This window comes from Fringilla coelebs (assembly GCF_963513975.1).
Source record: "Fringilla coelebs genome assembly, chromosome: 3".
Lineage (NCBI taxonomy): Eukaryota > Metazoa > Chordata > Aves > Passeriformes > Fringillidae > Fringilla > Fringilla coelebs.
In genome coordinates this window covers 10,576,865-10,600,345 of record NC_140030.1, presented here as the reverse complement: position 1 = coordinate 10,600,345, position 23,481 = coordinate 10,576,865, and the positions used below count along the sequence as shown (strand labels likewise).

Below are 23,481 nucleotides of genomic sequence, written 5' to 3'. Positions count from 1 at the left end.
TTTCTGGGTTACTCACTGTATGCTCAGATTTTCTAAATCTCAAACACAGAATACAAATTCTTGTCTTCATACAGAGAATCAAAATCTTCTAAACTAAAAGAGTTGTGGTTCATTTATAGCAGCCTCCACACAGTTGAGGAGCTATGAAAATGTCTAAAAATAACATGATCTAAAATGGTACTTGCAATTTCAGATATCTCAGTGCTTTCACATGAACAACAGTGAGCACTGGAAATGGAAAATCTGCTGTACTCACTGGCATCCTCCCCCTTCCAGCCTTAGCCTGGACTTGCCCCTCCATGAATCTTGGCAGGGTGAGCAGGAGGAGCCTGAGTACCTGAGCTACCTCCTCAGGGAAACAGGGAGTCACCTTCTAATGGCTGTGATTTCCTCACACCTGCCTCCTTTACTGGCTTTGCAGTTGGGCCCACCAGCAGGTGTCCGGGAGGAACACTGTGGCAGGAGACTGGTGCTGCCAGAGAAGCTTGAGAAAACGTTTATTGTAAGTCCCTGCAACGTGTGCTGCACAGAACCACCCCAAAGGAAAATCGTGTGTACTAAGAGAATCAAAGTTTGATAGAAAATAGCGTTTGCCAAATTTCTGATGTTCTCTTGGTGGGATGACACAGGGGTCAATTACTCTTACATTGGCCTTTTCCCCAGAAGACACAGAGTTGTTTCTGAGATCAATGCATTACAGTGTCTGTTCAGTCGGTACAGGAGGATCTTTCCTTTGCAGGAACACCTGCAGGGCTGAATGTCAGGGATGGCACATGCTAGAAAGTTCATTTTACCTTGAAAAGATCCCTGGGTCTCGTTCAGTACAATCAAAGAAGGACAGAGTTTCCTATATCTGATTTTTGTGGCCCATGACTTAAAAACCCTCTCTCACAACATCCAGCTACCCTTAGAAAATCCTCAGCAGTACAGAATTGGCCCATGTTGTAAGCATAGTAAAGAAATTATTTCCTGCCAAGCAATTAGCATGTCTACCTGCTAGTCAGCTTGTGCATATGTTGGCTGGGCCACCGATCTCCACATTGGGTGGGACCTTGATAATTATAGACAATGACAGTTATGGATAATTATGGAACAGCAGGCCAAATTCCTTTCTATGGTTGCCCATCTGGCAGTGTTACACCATGGCTTGAGTGTGAAGCTTCAGCCTCTCCTTCTGCATCCTGCTGTCTGCTTGCAAGTCTGCTTGCAAGTAAACACAACTTTGTAGGTCAGGAGCTTGTCAGTTACATAATCAGCCACATCTTAATGTCTATGGATTCATCACATCTGGACATGGCTCTTTTATTAGGGATATAGCCAATCTTCCCCCTTCAAGAGCTGCCCACAAGAAAAGCATAATTAGAAAAATAGAGCAGACCGAGTTTAAGAGAAAGTGGAAACTTAAAGCCTTGTATTTTGTCATTTACAGCTGCTGCTGTAACAATTAATTGCTTGCCCCTAACGAGATCATAGATGTTTGCCAGCCACACTTCATCCCACCTCCCACACTGTGCCTGCACCAGAGGCTTGATTTCCAGCCCCTGGGCCATTTGCAGGCGTGTAGAGAGCTTTTGGCTGTTCCTAAGGCAAATGCCCCTCAAGCAGCTAATAAATTGCTTAGGGAAAAGGCAGGGGGTGCCAGCTGGACCTGGCCCATGAACTGGCAATTAGACTACACTGGGTTATTGAATGACCAGAGAACTACTCTCAATTTACTCTTCTAAGGGATAACATTCAGTTATAGCTCAAGCAATGCTTCAGCATGCTGGGGGGATGTTGAATCTTCTGTCTGAGAATTTTCAATTGTCTCCAGCTAGCAAAGATCAGAGACTGGGAAAATGCGCACATCCAGCACACCCATTTAACCCTCCTGAAGCCAGGAGCAGCAGAGCAGGCTGGTGATCTGCACAGCTTCTGTCCTAAAAGCACAGAAACCAGGGATTCACCTGAACATGTGGTGATGAAGGGGAGTTTCTTCAGGAACTCAAAGCTTTGTCTGATTTTCAAAGCATCTGCAGAGACTATTTTGTTAAGCTGTGTGATGACTTTTCAGCCTCTGACAACTGGGAAGTGAAAGAATGGAAGTTGACAGAGTTGCTTAGAGCTTTGTGTTCTGATGTGGTTGTGTTTGTAAATTCAGTTCTCTCACTGAAGAACACTTCTGCAACCCCGGGAGCCTGTGCAGCAGCACTGCTGGGGGACGTGGTACAGGAAGGCTCCAGTCACTGCCACAGCCATATCAAACAAGCAGCAACCAACATGCCCTTTCCTAACTGCTGACAGAAGAGATTAATCACGCAAGCATGCTGAACATTGTCACCTAATTAACCCTGAAATGTGCTTTTCAATTATTTAGGAAAGCCTATGATCAAGAATATTTAGTCATAGAAGTGTATTGTTTTTTGCCTACATTAGTGTGGTATTAAATAATGTGCTGCTGTAAACTATTGAGCCCATCTCTGTATTACTGTGATGACTTCCCAGATGTGAAACAAGGAAGCCAGAAGGAAAATGCAGGCCTCAGACACCACTGAAGTCAGGAAGAGGGGTACTGAAGAATTTGACAGAAAAACAGTAATATCATTAGCTGCTGCTTGTCATCAGCACCTCAGTCAGCTTGTCAATGTTATAAGCCTGGATTGTTCTTTCATCCCAACCACAAAAGAATGTCACTAGGATTTCCTAAACATTGAAGAGTACAGATGAAGGGAATCTCTTAAAAAAATTTATAGTACCTTAAAAAAGCTTGAAAATTTAATGGTTCTAGCAAAAAACACATGCTCTTACTCACACACATACAAATTAAACAAAACACCTCATGAGTGTTGGGCTTTGGACAAAAGTTTTAATTTTTATTATAAAAACAGTGGCATTTGAAATACTGAAAAATGTTGAAATAAAGCATAAATTCAAAGACATCAAAACGTTTACAAGCAGATATAGAGAAAAAAGCAGAAGAAATCTGTAGTCCACCAATCTTGCGAGCTTCTCTTTATCTCTTTTTTTTCTTTCTGTTTTTGGATGACAGAGGTTATCTACAATGCTAAGCAAAGACCATGGGCAACATCCTAGCCCCAATGAGGTCAATGACTGTTTTCCATTGGCTTCAGAGATAGCAGAACTTTGTTCATTACCCACATACTCATTACCACATCTTCTAAATCCTTGAACTTGCTGTACCTGTTCCTCCTGCGAGGCCATGTATTTTCTTGCTGTGCATCTATTCCAAACCAGTTACTTTCCTGATAAAAGCTCTTTGGTCTGTTCAGTCCATTCATGAACTGCCAATATTTTGCCTACACTGACACACAAACACCAAGATGTGCAGATCCTAGACAGTGGGCTGCTAAGTGGCATCAGTTAAGATTACCCCTCCCCTGCCTTTTGAAACAACCCTACTGTACTAAATTTCAGGGCACACAGTACAGCTAACTACCCCAAAAATCACAGCACAAGAGTGATTCAGCATATAGTAGCTTCAACATATAGTAGCTAAACTCCAAACACAAATACATTGCTGCAGTTAATTGCTTCTCTGAAGGGTACAGCTGATCTGACAGCTATGCAACAGATGAAGGCCATCAGGGAAAAGTGTTGAGCTGCAAATAAAGCTTAGACAACCTGGGATTGGGGATCAGGGATGCAATGGCAGAAGCCCAGAGCTCTCCTCTGGCTCCATGATGCAAACAGGAGTGCAGCTGTGGCAGTGTAAAGCCATGGACATCCCTGGTTATTCACTGTCCTCGTGAAGAGTTTCACAGCATCAGCTCAGAGCTTACAAATGTGCACACATTTAACATGCATTAGTAACTGTTTCCACCATCTCCAAAGGCACAGAGTCAAATGCACATGGAGATTTGAGAAAAACTTTCTCATCCTTCGAGGCAGCACTTCTGGGATGGGTCAGGCGCAGTTTCAGGACCGTATACCTGCTACAGAAGACCCCCCAGCTCCCGCCAAACCTGCAGCTCCTCTGAGGATAAAGGGCTTCTGCTTTTAGTGATGTCAGTTCAGCATTGTTTATAAACCACAGTATTCTATTGTAACACATTCTCCTCCATACTATGAGCCCTCTGACAAGGAGAAATACACACCCTTCAATAAATACTGACTTAAAAACTTCATTCACGAATTTAGTTTATATTAGAATATTCAAGTGACAAAATGATAAAAAACTTCCAAACATCAGATTAAGAAAAATTATTTTTAAAAGTTACCTCTACTATAAGTACAAATGCAACATGCTTTGGACATACAGACTTTTAAACTTTAGCCCACCATGAAATCCAGGGGAAAAAATGGGTTTAGACCAAATTTCCAAACAAGTTAAAAACCTCCTTTAGAAATGTTCCTTGAGGAGCCAACTAGTCTGATGTGGGGTAAAAAGTATAAATATGGCAAGGTAAGAGACAAAAGTCTGACAATAGCAGCCACCAAGGATTTAAAAGAGTTAGGAGGTTGGAGAATGATCCATGTTATTCTCTCTTTGTTTCTGAACAGTGCTTCCTTCTGTACATTACTAGCCTGTCGATGAGCACCTCTGCAAAAATGCCAGAGGGACCAGACTAGCTGGTGGATCCTGCATGGGACCGAAGCACAATCACAGTCAGGTACAGCCCAACTATTTCTACAATGGCATAGAACACTACAAGTTGACAAACAACATGACAGCAAAAAACTGAAAGGACTTAATGCAACCAGTCAAACCCCATTCAACAGCTTTTGATCAAGGGCAGCAGCTTGCAATGAACAGCCACTCTGTTTCAAAAACCACCTCCTGTGCACAGCCTGCTCCCTCTCTCCTCTCTCACACACTCACGCTCTCTGGCTCATTGCTCCTCTTCTCTTCCTCTTGCTGGGAGGTCTCCCAGAGCCTCTCTTTGCCTGGGGCTCAGCGGCATGGCAGAAAGCAGAATCCTTGCAGCTCATTGGCATGTCTGCCCCATCAGGTTGGCACTCTGGCAGCTACACAGCTCCCTCAAGTCTCTTTCTTCATTTTCTTCCTCTTCCTCCTCTCCTTTTTTCCAGGTACAACTGCCATACAAACAACAGGGACAATGCACAAACCTTCCACATGCAATTGCATCCCTGAGAACTGTTGGCTTTTTGCCTGATGAAGAGGATTTAAGGGTTCTTAGATGTCTTTTACAAAGGCCACCTACTTTCTAGGGTAATTCAAAATCATGGGGAGGACTCAATGTTTTTAGTGGGCTCTGACTCACTCATATTTGCTTCTGTTTCATGTTGAAAAAAGCTGTGCAAAAATTATGGTCACTAAATGCAATAGTAGCTCTTTTTTTTTTTTTGTTTAGTACCTCTGAGAGGAACAGCAACAGGTACTTGTCAGAATAGCCTGTGAGTAATACAGAGCTCTCAAAGAATTAAAACATGCAGCTAAAGGAGAAGGGTTTCACATATTCACTTAAAAATGCATTTGTAAACACTTCTTAGATTACACATTATTCTGAAAATTCATCAGATGTGCAAAAACAATCACTTACCGTTATTTGGTGAATTATTAGCAATGTCCAAGGATTTTTTGAAGGAAGCACTGACTGCATCACTGCTATCTCTTGTAGATATCAAGTCCCTGGGGCCTTCTTCCATTCTTGTTTGCAAACCTTGCTGGGGCTTAATTGAAACAATATGCTTCACTAAGCATATGAGTTAAACGAAGCATATGCAAGTACAAAATATGAGAGAAAGTGTCATTATTGTGGGGCATTTAAAGAAACTGCAGGACAAATTAATTTTTGTATGATTAGAATAGTTTCCCATGTTATCTACCTACCTCTTATTTATTTGTATTAGAGGGGATTAAAGTGTTGAAATTGTCTTTCAGTGTTATTTTTCCCCTTGCTTCTCCCAGTTAACAGAAGAGCACTGAGATACTGAGAGCATTATCACTGTGTAGTGACACTGAAGAGTAAGATGTGCCTACTGACTGCTAAGTGACTTGAGTCCACAGAAACACTGGAGATATCACAAGGAGTGTGATGAGCAACTTTGTGGATCTGGCTTCATAAGTAATTTCATTTTTTTATGTCCAAAAAGGATATAAAAAGGTATGGCAGCACTCTGGGAACTGATAGGATGTCCTAATGATTATGTGGACTGGTCAGTCAGGTAGTTAAAACCTTTCCCTTAGATGCTCCCCTAGATGGGAGCATCAGGAGGTCTGGGAGCAAAATCATCTCAAGGATTATGAGAGACCACAGTGGGTGTGAGGGGAAGACAAATTATTAAAAAAAAAAAAAAGCAGCTGTACATGTCCAAAACACATTCTGTGACAAGTGAATGAAATACAATTTGGACATTTCAGGCATTCCCCCTACAATTTCTCATTTCACCAGTCACAGGCAAGCACTGGACCAAAAGCTAGTCAACACTGCTCCTGTGCACTTCCCATCCCAAATGAACTGACATTCTCCACAGCCTTTTTCTGTTGCACTCTGAGACATTTTTCTCTCAATAACCTTTTTTGTGGTATAACAGTGGCCTTGTTTTATCTTCACTGACTTTTGGGAACCACCTTTTCATTACTGTTGATATCTCTGGGTGACCTTCAGCTACAGATGAAACACAGGCCAATTGTACACTAAATTTGGAGTGCATCTGGTTTTAATCATGGATGAAAAAATGTTTAGGCCGATGCATTCCAAGTTTAGTGCACAACATTCTGTACTGCAAAATCAAAGTGTTTTGAAAATATGTTAGGGAATACCATGTTGCAAAACTCCACTGTTCACTGTGCTCATAACTTCTTTTTATGGGAAGACAGGGAGAAAAGAGAAGAGAAAGCCAGAAGACAGAGAGGAAGAAAAGTCTCCCTTAGGTCATCCTAACAGAGAAGAATCCCCTCTGCTAATGGAAAACCAAACACTACTCCTGGAATACAAAATACTCACATGCCTCAATCCAGCTCCACCCTTTGATTCCTTCACTTCCATTTTCTTCTTCTTCCTTTGTGTTTTGCTTTCATGTCCAGAAAGACAGAAATGAATGCCTGCTTTGTCTTTTTGCAAATCCTGAAATCGTCAGAGATTTTGTAAGAGGAGTCATGGGACAGCTAATTTTGTTTTTTTCAGGAAAACTGATTACCTCCATGAGCGTGTGTTGACCATGTACAAGGGGCTGTCTCTCTGGATAGGGTGTACACCTCAGCTTAACACATATTTTTGCAAAAAGCTCAGCCTGCTCTTCCCACTGCTACCTGAAGGGAACATTTCTCTGGGCTTCTAGAAAGTATTTAAACAGCAAGACTTCTGCTTCTACATCTCCACCCAAGATACCACTGTATCACTGTCACCAAACCCTCTTATCAGCAAACTTAAATAAATATGTCCTGGCTGCCCAAGATGCTGTGAAGGCTGTGTCAGCTCTGGACACCACACCTCTTTTAAGGCCTGGGTATTTGAGAAGGTCAGCGGCAGCAGGGTGCGAACACTCAAGGCTTGCTGCTTAGGACAGCGATCCCAGGGGGATGATGAACTCCCAGAACCAGCCAGCTCGCCCCAGCCCATCTCATGCCTCCTGCGTGCTGCCCAGCTCCCGCTGTCTCAGACAGGTGAGGCAGGGACCATGCCAAGCACTTCCTCCCAGCATGAGAAAGCCCCCACAACCAAAGGAGCCTAGCTTCAGGGCTGGACTGGAGACTCCAGTGGACCTTGGCCATCAACAGCACTGCCTCACCTTCTTCTCATCCCGAGTCTGATGTTCCTCATCTCCAGTCCAGTTTCCCCACTCCTCCGTGGGAGCCTTCCAGTCAGAGTCCAGGTCAATCACTGAAGGGTCACCTATCAGGGCAAGCATATGAATGGGTTATGTTCAAATCCATACTATTTCCCAGCCTTACACGAGTAGCACAAATGCTGCAAATATATCTTCTTGCCTGCTCATGTGATATTTGGATGTGCATGTATGCATGTCTTAAATGTGTTAAAACATTTACAAATTTATTTTTAAAATGTATTAAGACATATATATTGACTGCCAATTCACAATTAGTGACAACACTCTCCAGGACAGGAGAAAAATTAAAGAAGGGCATAAAAGTACATACAAAACCAAAAGCCCTTTTAGTTTTGCAAAGCTTGTTTTTCAAGAAAACAAGCGTTACAAAACTAATAGAGTGGCTTGTCAAATATTTCCTTTTAATTTTATGAAGAAGGATTGAGGCATATCCAGAAACACTGGCAGACACAGCAGGCTCTTCCATTCACTGCAACACACCATCCTCTGGGCAATTATTCATATGGAAGAGTAATATTAACAAAGGATTTGTGCATTCATTATTGCTCTCATTGGTGTTTTCTTTCTTACAAAAAATAGAACCAACTACATTCTCAACTTCATCTTCCTTTTCTGTTTTCTTTTCTTGAATGTAAGCCAGAAAAGCACCATCCCGGCACTGATTTCCAAACCTCCTTAATATACAACTCTAAACAGGCATGAAATAGAGAACACCTACCCTGCATCAATTCTGATAATTTCATGGGAACTGGGCAAAAAACTTTTCAAAATCATTTAGGTTTCTCTATCTTTCAGCATCTGGTACCTTTGAAAATCTGGCTGCAAGCCCTCAGCTGCCTCTCCACAAAGCACTGGCAAGCTATCCTAGTCAAGAAGGCAAAACAGACCAGTTTAATTCCTTCACCCAAACTGAATGAGGTGCAAAAAAGCAGATAAATCAGCATAACATGTTGAAAGGACTACTTGATTATTTTTTAACAATTTGAATGTAACAATCTTAAATCTTATCCTAACAGGAAGAATGACTTTAAAAACACAATATAAGTTTGAAATCATATAATAAGAGCACTTAGCTGATTACTTCTCTTTAAAAAAAAAATCCCAAGTGGGATGGAAAAACTTCTACTTGAAGCAGGGCCAAAACCAAAAGCATGCTGGGAATGATAAAAGAAAACTGTTTCCAAAACGTTGCTCTGACCACTTTGCTGCCAAATGTTACAAACATGATTATAAACATTGTTCAAGCTTCTCAGTTTAAAATCCCTGCCCTCTATATAGACAATATGTCTTTCCTTCTTCGAGAGGGAAAGGAACAACTAATTTTGAATGCATTCCCCCATAAAATTCCAGTCCAAAACAGAATTCAGCCTCCTGAGCTGCAAGGCAGCAGTTCTGCTGATGGATGTTCTCGTGGGTGTGCAAGCAAAACAGACCATAATTTAACACGTGGAAAAACACAACTGTTGTTTTCACTTTTTTAACTTCCGGTATCTCAAAAAGTGCATTTATATATATGCTTCTAAACATGAAAATAGTTTTGATGGCAAACTGCCTACAATGGGCTTACGTTAATGCTTCACTCTTGTCACATGTGGGCATGAAACTTTGCCAGACAGTGGTGACTCTCCTCATCTCAGAATTACTACTCCCAAAGTACTGTGTCCCAGGGGTGTTTAAAATCAACTCAGACTAAAATTAAGGGCAATATAAGATTCTTTACAATTTGCTGGATTTGATGGGGAAATCGGATTAAATGTACTTATCCCAAAGCTCTGATTAAATGTACTTATCCCAAAGCTCTGACTTAAAGTCTCTTCTGTTCTGTAGCATATTTCCCTTCAGTGACATCTCCCACAGTGTCCTTAAACTTTGAGTACTCTCTAGTATTTCTAAATCTGATTCTCCTTGGGTCATCAATTCTCTCACAGACTAAAACTGATCAGTAATGCCTGTGAACATAAACACTAAAAGAAACGTGCCGTGCAGCAGCATGTCCCCCTGCTCCCCATGTGGCTTTAACCCTGACAGAGGTGATATCTCTCTCAGCACCAACACAGACCAACATCTTGGCAATTCCTGCTGTTCATTTTTACAAAAGCAATGTTGTTAAATGTCATTTTCCAGCTAAGTTCTTGGTTGCAACCCACCCCAGTCCTCCAGCAAACTCCACCCAGACAAAGCTGTACTTTTCTGTTGGCAGCAAACATTTGCAGAGTGCATTTCAAGGCCAAGGTGGTTTCCACGTACCCCATGCAATGAAAACACTTTTAGATCCTGAAAGGCACAACATTGAAAGTGTCTTCAGAAACCAGGGAGGCTGCCAGCACCTCTGCAGGCAGAAAGTCCATCCCAGCACCAGCTACCTGAATGCCCTTGGTCTCCAGTCTCTCCCCTGTGTAACAAGGAGCGGACAGGGAGCAGATGGCTGTGCCCTGGGGGGTGTTGGGGAGCAGGCAAACAGGGCCCCACAGCAGCAGGATCTGCTCAAAGAGGACACTCAGCAACTTCTCTGTGCCTGCTGATAGATAGGGTGGAGTACAGTACGGTACAGGCTGAACCTAATTATCTGGTCTGGAAAATGCAACTGGAAAGTACTGCAGCAAAACAGTCTGTGTCATCAAGAAGGGGATTAAAAATTTTCTAATCTGGAGTTGTACATTTGGATTCTAATCTACCAGCATCTCTCTTGCATGCTGTCGCAAAATATGGGCAGTAGAAACTTAAGGGAGGTTCATCTGGCAGGGCAAACCCCTCAGTAGGCTGCATATTGTCCATAGCACTTAGATTTTCTGTGGCTGCTGTAGAAAACTCATCCCTTTGCAAAGGGCAGTTTACTGTGTTAGGAACACAGTCCTAACCCAAATCCTTGCCAAGACATCACTTTTAGACTAGGTGTAATACATTCAGTTGAAATGGGTAGATAATTTCCAGTCTAAAGCTTGAATTTCTGTCTTACAGGTCAGTAGCTGGGTAGAAGAATCCCTTATTTGGCACCTTCCTTCAGCATAATTCAGTAGAGGCAAAATATCAAATAAACCCTAGACTGAAGATTTCTTTTAGTGGAAAAAAGCTACTGATTCCCATAAAACAAAGGAATTACAATTGATTTTAACTCTGGAACAGAAGAAAGGTTGGGAGTCAGGAGACATTGGGTCAGGAGATGTGGAACTTTTCTTAAGGTTCTGTGGAAAATTTGCTTTGGCAATCAAGAGAGATTCATTGGGAGGATGCCAAGACACAGATAAAAAGTGACTCTTGTGGTCATGAGCTGTTGCATTTGCAAAGCAGAATGTGGATTTTCTGAGATTGCACTGCGCTGTTGCCAAAGCACAGGTCTGCTGCACTTGGAAGCAGATGCATGGGATAAAATTAGTATTCCCTTGCCTTGGAACCAGACACAAGTGCTCTAAAACAGCCCAGCTGGCCACACCGTATGGGTTACATGTTTTATAACAGCAAAACCAGCCACAGCTTGCAATGCATTCTGTGGGACAGCAAAGCTGACAAACATAAATGTCACCACAGGGGCAGTGGCAGATGTGTGCCATAGGTACACAAAGGGAGTATTAGGAAGCACATGCAAGAAAAGCTTCCAATGCAGAGGCAGGAGGATCAAGAGCAACCCTGTAGAAGAAGCAAGAAAGGCACCTGGTAAAAGCAGAGCACTTCCTGGGCTCAAAAACGAAGTGAATTGTGTCAGGACCAGAAGAGTCAGCCTTCTTTCTTTCTTTTTATGACAGGAGTGAAAAGTATGCAAACACTAATGATGAATAGGGAAAAAAGATGATGAGCAAAGCTTCCCACTTTGGGGCCCTCTTCCCCCATGGCAGAGTTCTGTCCACCTCAGCCTGCTGGTGGGACTGCTGGGACAGCAGCCATCAGTGCCGACCATGTGGCTTCAACTCCAAGACACTGAATGCCCCCAGCTAACAAAGCCTTAGATTGCTAAGGACTAATTGTTTGAATGTGCAGAGACAATGACTGATGACAGAATGAGAATTTCAGAATCAGTGAGGTTGGAAGTGGCCTCTGGAAATTGTCTAGTCCCACCTCATGTCTTTCAGAGGGCTCAGCTACAGCAGGTTTCTCAGGAATGCAGCAAAGTTTTGAATATTTTGAAGGGTGGAAAGTCTGCAACCTCTCTGGGCAAACTGTTCTGTTGCCTGACCACTCTCACCATAAAAAAAGCTTTCACTTACGGACAAGTGAAAATTCACTTCTTACTCATTTGCCTGTTCCCCACTCTCCAGGCCATGACCCCATCAAGTGCTCATACAAAGGCATGGCTGGACCTTCTCCAGTATATCCCTGACTGTCTTGTACTGTGAAATGGACACAGGACTCCAGATATAACAATAATTGATAGTTAACCACCAGCAAGTGTGTATTAATGAATGTCAACACAGGAGTATGTTGTTTGAAAACCAGCCTGATTGAGAGTCTTTTAAATATTCCAAAAGTGACTGTCCTGTTCCCTTTACCACTAATTCCCTCTCTCCCTCTGTGTATTTATGCTTTCAGTTTTGCCAACACTTAAATCTCAAGCCTTTTGTAAGTGAGGGTGTTATTATTGCTGGTACTTCACAAAAAGATAACCTGATGTGGAGCAGGGAGCAGGCCAAGGCAGCTCCACCAGCCAGGCCAGAGGCAGGAGTCCAGCATCCAGCTCCTTCGGCTGTACCAGCCCAGCACAGAACAAAGACTCATTACATGTACTGCCCTGGATTTGATGAAATGACCCCAGGTCATATTTAGGCTATGAATGGCTTTTTCTTGTTTAGTTCCCAAGCCTGCAAGAGCTAACAGGCTGTGTTTAACTGTCTAAGAGCTCATTTTGCTTGCAGCGCCAACCTTCATGCCAACCATTACCTCATCTAAATTCAGGGAATACATGTTCCTGACGCACCCCTCCCCTGCATCAATAGCAAGGCTGATGATTCAAAGGAAAAAAAAATACCAGGACAAAAAAGCAAGCTGTAAGACAGACTGAATCCTCTAAACACTTCTGCTCTGATGTTTGCAGAAGCAAGCTCCTGAATTTGCTCCTATAGTTATACTCTCAGACAGATATGGAACTCCAAAAGCAGAGAGAGCTCTGCTTGGCTTTGCAAGTGCAGATCAAGCCCAGAGTGTGCCAAGTCTGACATGTGCTAAATGTAGTGCAAGGGAACGCTGCTGAAGAGCTGCCCACGCTGTCCACACTGCCTCCCTCCATCCTGTGTGGGCGCGACAGGGCTCCAAAGCTGGAAAGGGCCAGGCACTCTTTGCAGCAATGCAGGGGTAAAGAAACACAGCACCAAGGGAAGGGAAGGCTCAGGGCTGGGGGTTTTGTTTTTATTCTTTTTAAAGCACTGTGTTATTTATAAAATCACGCCCAAAATGATGCATCTGCTGCAGAGCTTCAGTTACCGCTGGGCAGAAAAGGAAGACAACCACAATCTTTTCTCCTTAATGCATTCCATCCCTCTGGGTTCTCCTGCAGTTAAGCAATCGGAGCAGCTAGAACACAAAGAGGTTTGCTCAGCTCATCAGCCATCATTCCTGCAAGAGCAGGGAAAGGCTTCCCAACAACAGGGGTATATATATATAAATACTTCACTCAATCCTGACCAAAAGGTCAAGAGAAAAGGTCATCTAATACCCACACTGTTTATGCCAAATTAGTCCAGCCACTCAGGACCCATGCTTGTCTTTCTTTTAAAACTAAAAAAACACCCATTACCAGTCATAAAAAGACTGAAATCCTGACTGCTACAATGCACTGGAGTTGTATTCTGCATTGGGGTTCAGGGCATTTCCAAGGAAATTTAAAGTTTTGGCAAAGGTACACGGAGTTTGAAAAGCACCCTGTCCTCCCATGGCTCTCCCCCAGCCACCCCACTGAGCCCAGGCTGCAGCTGCCTGGAAAAGGCCACTCAGCTCCACCTTCCCACACAACCATAGGAGGGAGGGAGGGAGGGAAACACAATGCTTCAGACCAAACACAGCTTTGAACTCGTTTCACAAATTCAGTAATCCAAGTTGACTGCTAACACATGGGGCTTTTTGAAACACAGAGCCCGTCCTGCTGCCTCTGGCTCAGGAAGTCCCTGACCTGCTCTCTGCAGGGTGTGGGGAGGGATCACCCTGTGCTTGCCCTGTTCCTGTGCTTATCTGCCCGCAGCTGATATCAGGGCACTGCTGCAGAGCCTGCAGACAGCGCCCTACAGCTGCTGCTGCTGCCCAGCAGCTCTAGTTACACTTTGCACCAGCATGTATGTACCAAAACAGACTGTACCTACTGCATTATTTGTTTTTCTTCTGAGGGAAAACATAAATAAAATGCACTTTCTTGCCTTTCTCAAGGGCTCCACGTGGACAACTGCTGCCCTGACCGAGCTCACAGCAGCTGCTCAAAACCAGACCCAGACCCACATGGGATTTCTCCCTGACCAGCAAATGAGCCACATGGGAAGTGGACCCTGATGTCTGAGGCTTAGGGAAAGGACTGAAGAGAGTTCCTGCATTGGTGCACTTGTCTGTCTACAGAAAAAGGGCAAAGAGACATACCCTGCCCCTGCCATGCATCATCTGCTGGGAGGAAAGTCGAGCTGCCATGCCAACAGCATCTGGAAGGACTGTCCTCAGATGATTTACTCTTCACATTGTCTGCACACAGGAAAGCATCTTCATTAAAAAATTAAACCAAAAAAAGCCCAAATCCCAAACCTAAAAGATAATCACATAGGTATATTCACATTATTAAAACCAATTAATCATGCCTCTGTCTGCTCACTATGTCATGAGGCCTGGATGTTATGTAATTTAAGCCACACATTAATCTATGCTTCTCATCACTGTGGATTATTAACAAAGGCTGGATGAGGACACTACATGCATAAGTTATTACAAACAACTCACTCAGGAGTTGCTACACTAACAGCATTCAGAAAAGTAAACTTCTGGCACATCTCTGTTGGGGACCTAAGGAGGGAGCTGTAGTTCCTGCAGAACCAAAAGCCACATCCAGAGTATCCAGCTCCAACTCCCACCACCTTCAGTGAGAAGGCTTCTGCTCAAGCTTACAGAAATCCATAATTACCAAATTAACTGCTCCATGAAAGAGCACAGGTGAGAGAGCTGCTGGAGGAAAAAGTTGCTTTGATGATTACTTTCAGTAACTAAAGCAACCAGTAGGATTCTCATGCCTCCCTGAATGACTCCCCTTAGCCCCTTTCTAAGGCCTGTACATAACAGGCCAGGGTATTCTTCTCATCTTTCGTAAGTCAGGGTTTTTTCACATCTCTGACTTTTCCTTTCTTCCTTTCACCTAATGCACTCTGAGGTTTATGCAGTTGTGTATCAGTTTGGTTTTTTTGCTGCATAAATGCAGATGTTAAAAAATATTTCTCCTTGTTGGATACTTATACATTAGGAACTGCTTGAATCCACTGACAAGTGTTGGAAAACAGATGGTTAAATATGGCATGTGTTATATTAATTGCCTTATCTAGCTTTAGAAGCTGATTTCATCATTCTGGCTAACATCACACACCCTGTTTTGTGCACAGATATCTAGATGTATCTATGCTTGTCTTTAGCATCTCTGATAGATTCAGGATCAGACTTTGCATTCATCATTCACTAAACTTTCAGCCAATGTGAGTTTCTGGTAGGCATGGAATATATGAATCAGGAGTACATGCAGTCAATCAGTGAAGACTGACAGGTGCAAAGATGCAAAGTGAAAGCCAGAAACAAGGCTTAACTCAATGCCAAATGAGGAGATGCTCCATCCTTCTCAAGGCCGTGCATGGAGAGGCTCAGGCAAGAAATCCCTCAGTGCTGGATGAGAAACTGCTGGCTAGGCAGCCTCTAACACAGCCTTTCCAAGTGCACATTCACTCCCTCTCTCGGTCTGAAATTCTCTGAATTTATTGTTATCAGAGCACAACAGAAACCTTCTGTGTGAGTCAACCTAACAGAAAGAATCTGCAGGGGAGGTAGTATTTTTTAATTTATTCCAAGATGAGTACATGAGTTTGGAAAGCACTCAGTAAAGGTTCTGATGTTGCTCCCTAAAACACTGGTGTGCTGGATTGCAGATGCAAGCAAGCTCTGCAAGAGAGAGTGACTAATGAGATGGCCATGGCTCCAGGGGAGAAGACCCATGTGTGATCAATGAGAGCTCTTTTCAGCCAAGCAGCTAAGAAAGTGATAGAAGAATTCAGATAGAAGTACAATGAAAGGCCACTCACCTAAATCCCTGGAGAGATCTGACAATGTCCCAAAGGTCACAGGGCAGGATTTTACATCTGCAATATCCCATGTTCCTGAATTTAAAATGCAAACAAACAGTAACCCAAAATCTGATGTCATGTTCACAGTTCCCACCTCATGCTCCCAAGCTCATTACAGCCCTTCCATGTTCTCTTCATTCCAAGCCTACATCCACTGCTGTTGCTGGACAGGCATCAAGCAAGGAGAAATCACCTTTATGGACAGGGAGAGTCCAGCCCCATCACCATGTACACCTTCTCAGACTTTCAACGTGCATGTCACACCAGCATGGCACTTCTCTGACTTAAATTCCTCACTCATCTGAACTGGTGCCCCCTTTATGCACTGCTGGCAAAGTTGTCATCATGAATTGGAATTTGGCCTTTTGAAAGCATTAAGGTAAAAGTGGCACTAATGTCCTCCCCCATCAACCCTGTACTTTACAAGAAAAGGACTCTAGCAGAAAAGGCAACTCACATGAGAGCAACCTAAGAACATTTCCTGAATTATCAGAGTACTGGATGACTGCTGCTGAAGGTGAGTCATCATGTGGCCTTATATACCATTCAGTTCAGCCACCATGCTCAATTAATCACTGAGAATGTAGTCAAAATCAAATGCTTTCAATTTAGGAACCCTGCCTTTTCCTTTTTTGAAATACACAGATATACCCTGCAGCCTAACTCTGACCATGTGTGAGCCATGCCTCAGAAGGCAAGGCTTGGGTTGTTAAAGACACAAATAGTACCTGTGGGTAGAAAACAACTTGCACCCAGCAGGTAATCTACAACACAAGGAATTCCTGCCATAAGGACCCCTCTTTTCACATTGCTGGGAAATAAATGACACCTAGCAGGATCCTAGGGAGGGGGACAACACTGTGTGTGCAGGATGAATGTCAGTGGGGCTGCACTCTGATAAGGACACAGCGATTTGTGAAGCTTCCCCTCAGCAATATTTGAATGTCAACACTCACCTACATTGGAGAAAACGTCATCTTCTGATCTGGAGGTTGCCAATTCTTCCCGTAGGGCTCCTGAGCCCTTCAGCACAGTCCCACACTCTGCCTTGGCAAAGAAAGCACCTTTTCCACCACCACCAGTGTCCTCTGTGAGTGGCCACACTGCTCTCTTCTCATCCCAGTCAAAGGCTGGCTCAACCACTGAGCTACCCAGAGATGCTCTGCTGGGGTCTTCTCGGGAATAAACATTACCACAGGATCATCGTTATTTTTAGTTACAAGGAAGAGTTTGTTCAGGAGAGAAAACAGAACAAAGCCTGATCTAAACCCATCAGACTATTTCCAACTGAAATTATTTACAGACATGGTGGCAGCGAAATGCAGCTCCTGGGATGGGACACTGAAGTGGAAAACACGAAGGCCAATGTGAGAAGGACGGTGCCACAGCGGCCTTGGGCATCCCTCCCTGGAGGGGAGGCTCAAGGCCTCCAGAGTCCTGCTGGGGGCCCAGAGCAGTAAAGGGAGAGAAAGAGAACAGCTGGACCTCCAAAAAAAAAAAAAGAAAGCAAACCTCTTGGATGTTGGTAGTTCAAGGCTGCTAGAGAAATCAGTGTAGGTATATGAATATTTTTAAAAACTACAGTTATCTTCAACATTTTTGTTCCAAAGGACTCCTTAAGTGTTTTATGACTTCAGAAGCAAAGCACTTTCTGGAGCTCTGGTGAGGAGGAGACCACCAACTTCTGATACCAACTCCACCTTCACATCCCTTAATGGTGATGCTGCTGTTTCTCCCCTGCCAGGGAACAGCAGCCAGCACTCAGCAGGGTTAAGGCTTCTTCCTAGGTCAGATCTCCCTACTCTGGAAATGCCCATGCCAGCATGATCAGGGGTTCAGCATTCTGCACAGCCCAGGTTGCAGGACTGCACCAAAGACTTCTGGTGCTTCAAATGAGACTTGGTGAACTGAGCTCCCTTTCCTGGGTCAGCAAAGCCCTTAACAACCTGCATGACCTTAGGGTTAATCCCTGTGGGGTTCTGCTTGTGGAGCTGGCACCACTGATGACAACAGGTCAATTTACATGACGAAAGAAATGTGGACCCATTCACTTTGCTGGAGAGAAAGTGGAGACCTCAGCACCTCTAGCCTTTAAAGACCCTTGAGAAACCTGGAGTTAAAAATCTAAACTCTTGATATTTAACTCTGTATAATCCAAATGATAGATAAAGTGGTCCCAAGGTGTCTGTATATTTTTCTATTGAAATTTCCTGTTCCCTTACCCTGCAATTTTAATAGAGCACCTGAGGGCACTTTAAGAGCCTTGTTGCAGACAGTGCACTGTCACATATATCCAGCTACATCTCCTAATCCAGTTATGTCTCCCCAATATCCAAACTCCTATCTTAGCTTCTAAATTACTCTGATATTATGAACCTAAAGTTTATTTTGATCATTTTATCACAGATAATGAAAATACTTCAAAATGTCTTAATTCCACGATCTGCTTTCATATAGTGGTTATTACACATAACATTATTAGCAGAAATGTATATAGGCATAAGTGCACAGCAGACACCCTGAAATCCCCAGAAAAAAAACGTGGAGTGAGCACAAAGTGTTGTTTCATTTTATCTCATTAGGGTAAGAGTATATTCCTATTATAGTTCTTTAGTCTGGGCAATCCTGGACTAAAGAACCTGTTTGGAACTGAGAAAATTATCCGTGTTTTTAAACATCCATTATCAGAAAACTTCTGTCAAGCCACGCAAAAGGAACAACCCACGTGACACCAAGCCTTCAGCAGATCTACCATCTAAGAGACATCTGCTTTCCAAGTCCTGTGGGTAATGCTGTGTGCTCTGCTGTGTGCTTTAAAGAGAGCATGGAATAAAAGGCAAGCTCCCAAAGCTGTTTTTTCTTAAGTAAATAGCCTCAGTAAGTGCATGGATTTTGCTGCCAAATGATGAATAGAGCAAACAGATGCTGGGCTGTGGGGAGGGGTAACCAGCCCAGCCAGATCAGGTGTGTAAATTGAGCCTGTACATTTACCTTTTTGTTTCAGCCTTTCCTTCCTTAAGTGTCTCTTTTCACGACTGCTGATCTTGGTCTGCCAAATTCCTGCAACAGAGAGCAAAGTTCATTTTTAAGCTAACAACTTTCTCCATTCCTTTACTGCTTAGCACCAAGGTAAATAGCCATCTGAAAGTTTCTGATGCTGGCTGTAAAAGAGGCAGATCTCATGCAGCATGTCTCCTGTGTGCAGCCTTTGCTTCCTCTGCAGAGATGTGTTACATAAGAAATCCCCATCACAGACCTGTCTGCTGTGTCCTCACTCATGTAACTGCACATATTCTTCTGTCCTGTGTGTCAGCCTGATATGACACCCACTCTCTTGGGGGAGATGTCACAGCAGAGCATCAGCCACCTTATATGTCTGAGAGTGGGGAGAAGTTAATGTAAATCTTAACCATTACATAAGGCTTCTATTTACTGGGTTCCTGTAGCCCTAAGACTTGTCCTACAATGTGGACACCCTCTCCCACTCAGCTGGTTTACACACACATTCATTCACACCCGTGGGGCCACATCTTGTCTCCCTCCATGACCCAACAAGTCAGAGGAGGTGCTGGCAAAAATGGTTAATGAAGGAAAAAACACAGCCCCTGGAGCTGACCAAGACACTTCCTTTCTCTGAAGCATCCCTGAAGAGCACATGAAGCACGCCTGAAAAACACATGAAACAGTTCAGCTGGCTCATCCATTCAAAAAATTACAGATCCATTTGCAGAAAGCCTCTGCTGTGTCCCCTTCTCCCCCAGCAGCCTCAGAGGCCCCAGGAAGGACTCTGGTCCAACAGCAGCGAGGGCTCCTCTTGCTCTCACCACCACACAAATCACAGTGTAATCTTTTAAGCCCAGAAAAGCTTAGAATTTGTTGTTTTCAGTGCAACCCTTGGTGGGGGGAGGCAGAGAGGGGCTCATGGGATCCAATGTATTTTCCAGTGAAATTCTAGCTGCCTGAGCCTTGCTGGCCTCTGCCAGATTTCTCTGCAGACCTGCTTGAAACAAAGGTCTTGGCTCTGCTCACAGGCGTGCTACAAGTTGGCTGTGAATTGCCCCAGCACCTTTAGCAGCCTCAGTCATGGGCACAACAGTGCTGCTCCATCTGTGTGTCAGCATGGCAGAGGCCACAGGATAAGGGAAAGGACCCTCTGACCACTTCAGAGATCCTTCCTCACCTGCAGATTTGCCCTCCCTGTGTACAGAGTCAGGACTCGGGGAGTGTAGCAGGAAAGCACACGGCCCGTGTCAGAGACTGAAATGTTGTGGTTTATGGCTTAAACATCTTTATGAAGGACTTTTGCCCCTTTTAGGAAAAGTGCATAATGAAACTGTACCACCAAAGCCCTCCCTGGATGGGCCTCCTGACTGAAACCCCAAACTGTGCGTTAAACCCGCAGGACAACTTGAGATAAGGCAAGTGACACTATTGTTCAAAGCATCTGGAGGAGCACCCAGGGCCCAGCCCAGCACCTGCTTCGAGGTGGAGGCCACAGCCCCAGGTTTATCAGCTGCCAAGGTCCCACAGAGCCTGCACCAAAGCAGGGAGGAGGAAAGGTTCTGGGCGTGTGGCACAGGCTGTGGCCAGTGAGTGCCCATCCTCTGCTGTGGGGCCCCTTCCCCCCAGGACAGCCACAGCTAAGGGACATCCATCTGAGGGACAGCAGAGAGGGTGTCATGGCCCACCAAAGGCCCCTCCCAAAGGAGCCCCCAGACCCTGCACCAGAGCACTGCACGTGATGCAAGAGATCCACGGTGTTGCAAGGGACAGTGTCAAACCTGCTCCCCTCAGGGGAGGCCCATGGGCATTCCCACCTGCCCAAATTAATCCATGGGATTCCAGACTTTAAGGCAGGGGACCCTCACCACCAAGAAGACCAGATGGAGGGAACCAACGAGGCATCATTGGAACCCATGGAGGGGTGATATGTTTCTAGTCTTTGTCACTCTCCTTGTTCCCCCACACACCTCTTTTTCTATTTTTCTTTCTTTCTCTTTGCCTCTTTTACTATTAAATAAAATATATAATTTTTTTTGATATCAACATCTAAGCTTGTTTGGTTTGAATCACATTTTTCGGTATATTAAAATCTTCCAGGGTTTGATCCATTTTATTCAAGGAGACCTTAAAAAGTCCCCTTTACTCCTGTGTAATTAAACTAGATCACAACAGCACCTGTCCACATAGTTATACATAGGAAGGAGCAGGTGATAGAAATAACTCTCAAACTGGCAGCTTTCCCCACTAACACAGAACTCCAGAATAGTGGAGAAAGCCTCCATTTTGACCTACTTCATCCCATGTTATTATTTGGTAATACACATCAGATAACAGAAAAATCAGATCTTTTGTTACCTTCTTCCTCTTGCAGTTTGTCTTTTTCCACAGAGAGCAGATCTTTTGGCACTTCCTTGTCTGAGCACTGGGTTTTCCTCTTCTTCTTAGGCTGCAGTATAGAGAAGATATAGAGCAGAAAGATAAAACAAGTATTTGTTATGTTTCATCTGGAAGAAAAAAAGAGTCAGGGCAGTAGTTGTGAAATGGAGACAACCCATGATACTCAGAGTAGGGGTTGCTGGAGTCTTTTAAGTGTGTGCAAAAGCAGATTTTATTGCAAATTCCAAATCAATACATGCTATTGCTTTGGACCTACAAAGCTTAACTTATCTGCTAGATTAGAAAGTTCACATTTTAATTCAGGCACCTGCTCTATAGTAAGATTTGCATTTGTTATTCCTAAGTTCTAAAGTTCTTCCTCTGAGGGAGATAAGTCTAAAGTATTTACCCCCTTTATAAGCAGGAATGCTATAATCAAGAGTTAGGACCCTGCCAATGCTAAACAAAAAAACCCCAGCCCCACCTTCCCCCCACTCCAAACCATGGAACAGCCTATTTTTAATGAAGGTATCTGCAGTTTGCACTAATCTGAAAGGGCATAGCAGTAGCTGAGGCCATTTGCATACAGCTTGATGAAACTGTAGCACTAACTCTAAACCATAAATTTTGAATGTTCTAGTTTAAACAGTGACTCTTGACTTTTCCAAGGTGGGAAACCCCTGCCAGAAAATGTAGCTCCCTGCCCAGGCTCAGGGGCTGCTCCTCACTTAGAATCACAAAATCACAGCATGGTTTGGAAGGGACCTTAAAGACCATCCAGTTCCAACCCCCCTGCCACCTTCCACTAGACCAGGCTGCTCAGAGCCCCATCCAGCCTGGCCTAGAACTCTTTCAGGGACAGGGCAGACAGCTTCTCTGGGCAACTTGGAACTTGCTGTAGAGCCTTGGAAGCTCTTTAAAGCATCAGCCTCTTCCTCCACACCAGAACAAGTGCTCAGTGCCCAAGGTAAAACCGTTAAACAGACCCAAGGAAATGTCCCTGTCAGAGCTGGAATGGAAATACAGGAGATTCCAGCACCCACTTCTGGGCTTCCATGATGAGACCATCCCCCTTGTGGTGGCAGTGACAAACACTGCAGTGTGGCTGTGCCAGAAAATTACATGGCCATATATATTTCTGCATCATCTCTTAAGTGCAGCAAACCAAGGAAGAACAAACTATCTTAAAAAAAGGAACTTTCTTAAAACAACTGTCTCCTGAAAGATAATACATAAACTCTAAAACTCTTGCTGGTACCTTTTTCTCTCTGATGTTGACTGGTGTGATAAGATGGCCATTCACTGGAACCTAGGAGGTGGAGAATAACAAAATGCGTTATAGTACATATACATGCATGTCTGTGTATGTGTAAATATGTATATAAATATATTTATTTCAATACCTTCCTAAAATACATACAATAGTCTGAAAGATACATCTAAGTAACCCCCTGTACAAATCTGGACTAGAATTTGTAGCCTTGTTCCAACTGGAGTAATTTATTCCAAATTAATTAGTGTAGGCTAAGCCTTTATGAATGTAAATCCAGAAACTCCACAAAGATTTATTCCAAAGCAGACATATTTGTGGTTTATCATAAGATTTGTCTAGGATCAAAGTTGTTTTTCAAATAGGGTAAGCCTGTCTTAAAGAAACAGCATGGACATGAGAGGGCTTATTTTAATATTCTTATTTTTAATTCTTGTTTACCAGTTGGGGTGGGCCTTATGTTCCCTCTCAAGTCTATCTGACCAACTAAAAGAATAGATTTTATCCCACCTAGATCCAGTAAAGTAAAGAATAAATGTTTAAGGACTTTTCAAATTATAGTTTGACTAATGTCTCAGCTGTCTCAGAATTCCCTGGGAATTGCCAGTCACCAGCTACAGGGATGGGAGGGTGTAAATCTGCAGCTGTGCCAGCAAGGGCCACTGCACACTATGCAGAGCCAGCAGCATCCAGGACAAGGCTGAAGCTCCCTCCACAGGTGCCTCTGTTTCCCCTGACACACAGAGCAGCTCCTTGCTGGATGTATGGCACTTCTCTGACTTATGCAGGTTGCTCCCCCTG

General features: G+C 43.7%; 1 protein-coding gene across 1 annotated transcript in view; it reads right to left on the bottom strand.

The window, feature by feature from the left end:
• Window positions 1–2,843: 2,843 nt before the first annotated feature.
• The window catches only part of LOC311151320 (protein LYRIC-like), a gene marked incomplete at its 5' end in the record, with an annotated part of 30,596 nt that continues 9,958 nt past the window's right edge, over window positions 2,844–23,481 (bottom strand). Inside the window, 10 exons of the mRNA XM_084201674.1 lie at window positions 2,844–5,034; window positions 5,502–5,631; window positions 6,909–7,028; window positions 7,693–7,796; window positions 14,302–14,400; window positions 15,990–16,064; window positions 16,988–17,203; window positions 19,023–19,091; window positions 21,390–21,480; window positions 22,669–22,719. Coding sequence (XP_084057800.1) covers window positions 4,979–5,034; window positions 5,502–5,631; window positions 6,909–7,028; window positions 7,693–7,796; window positions 14,302–14,400; window positions 15,990–16,064; window positions 16,988–17,203; window positions 19,023–19,091; window positions 21,390–21,480; window positions 22,669–22,719 — 1,011 coding nt within the window. The 3' untranslated portion in view covers window positions 2,844–4,978. The remainder of the gene's footprint in view (window positions 5,035–5,501; window positions 5,632–6,908; window positions 7,029–7,692; window positions 7,797–14,301; window positions 14,401–15,989; window positions 16,065–16,987; window positions 17,204–19,022; window positions 19,092–21,389; window positions 21,481–22,668; window positions 22,720–23,481) is intronic.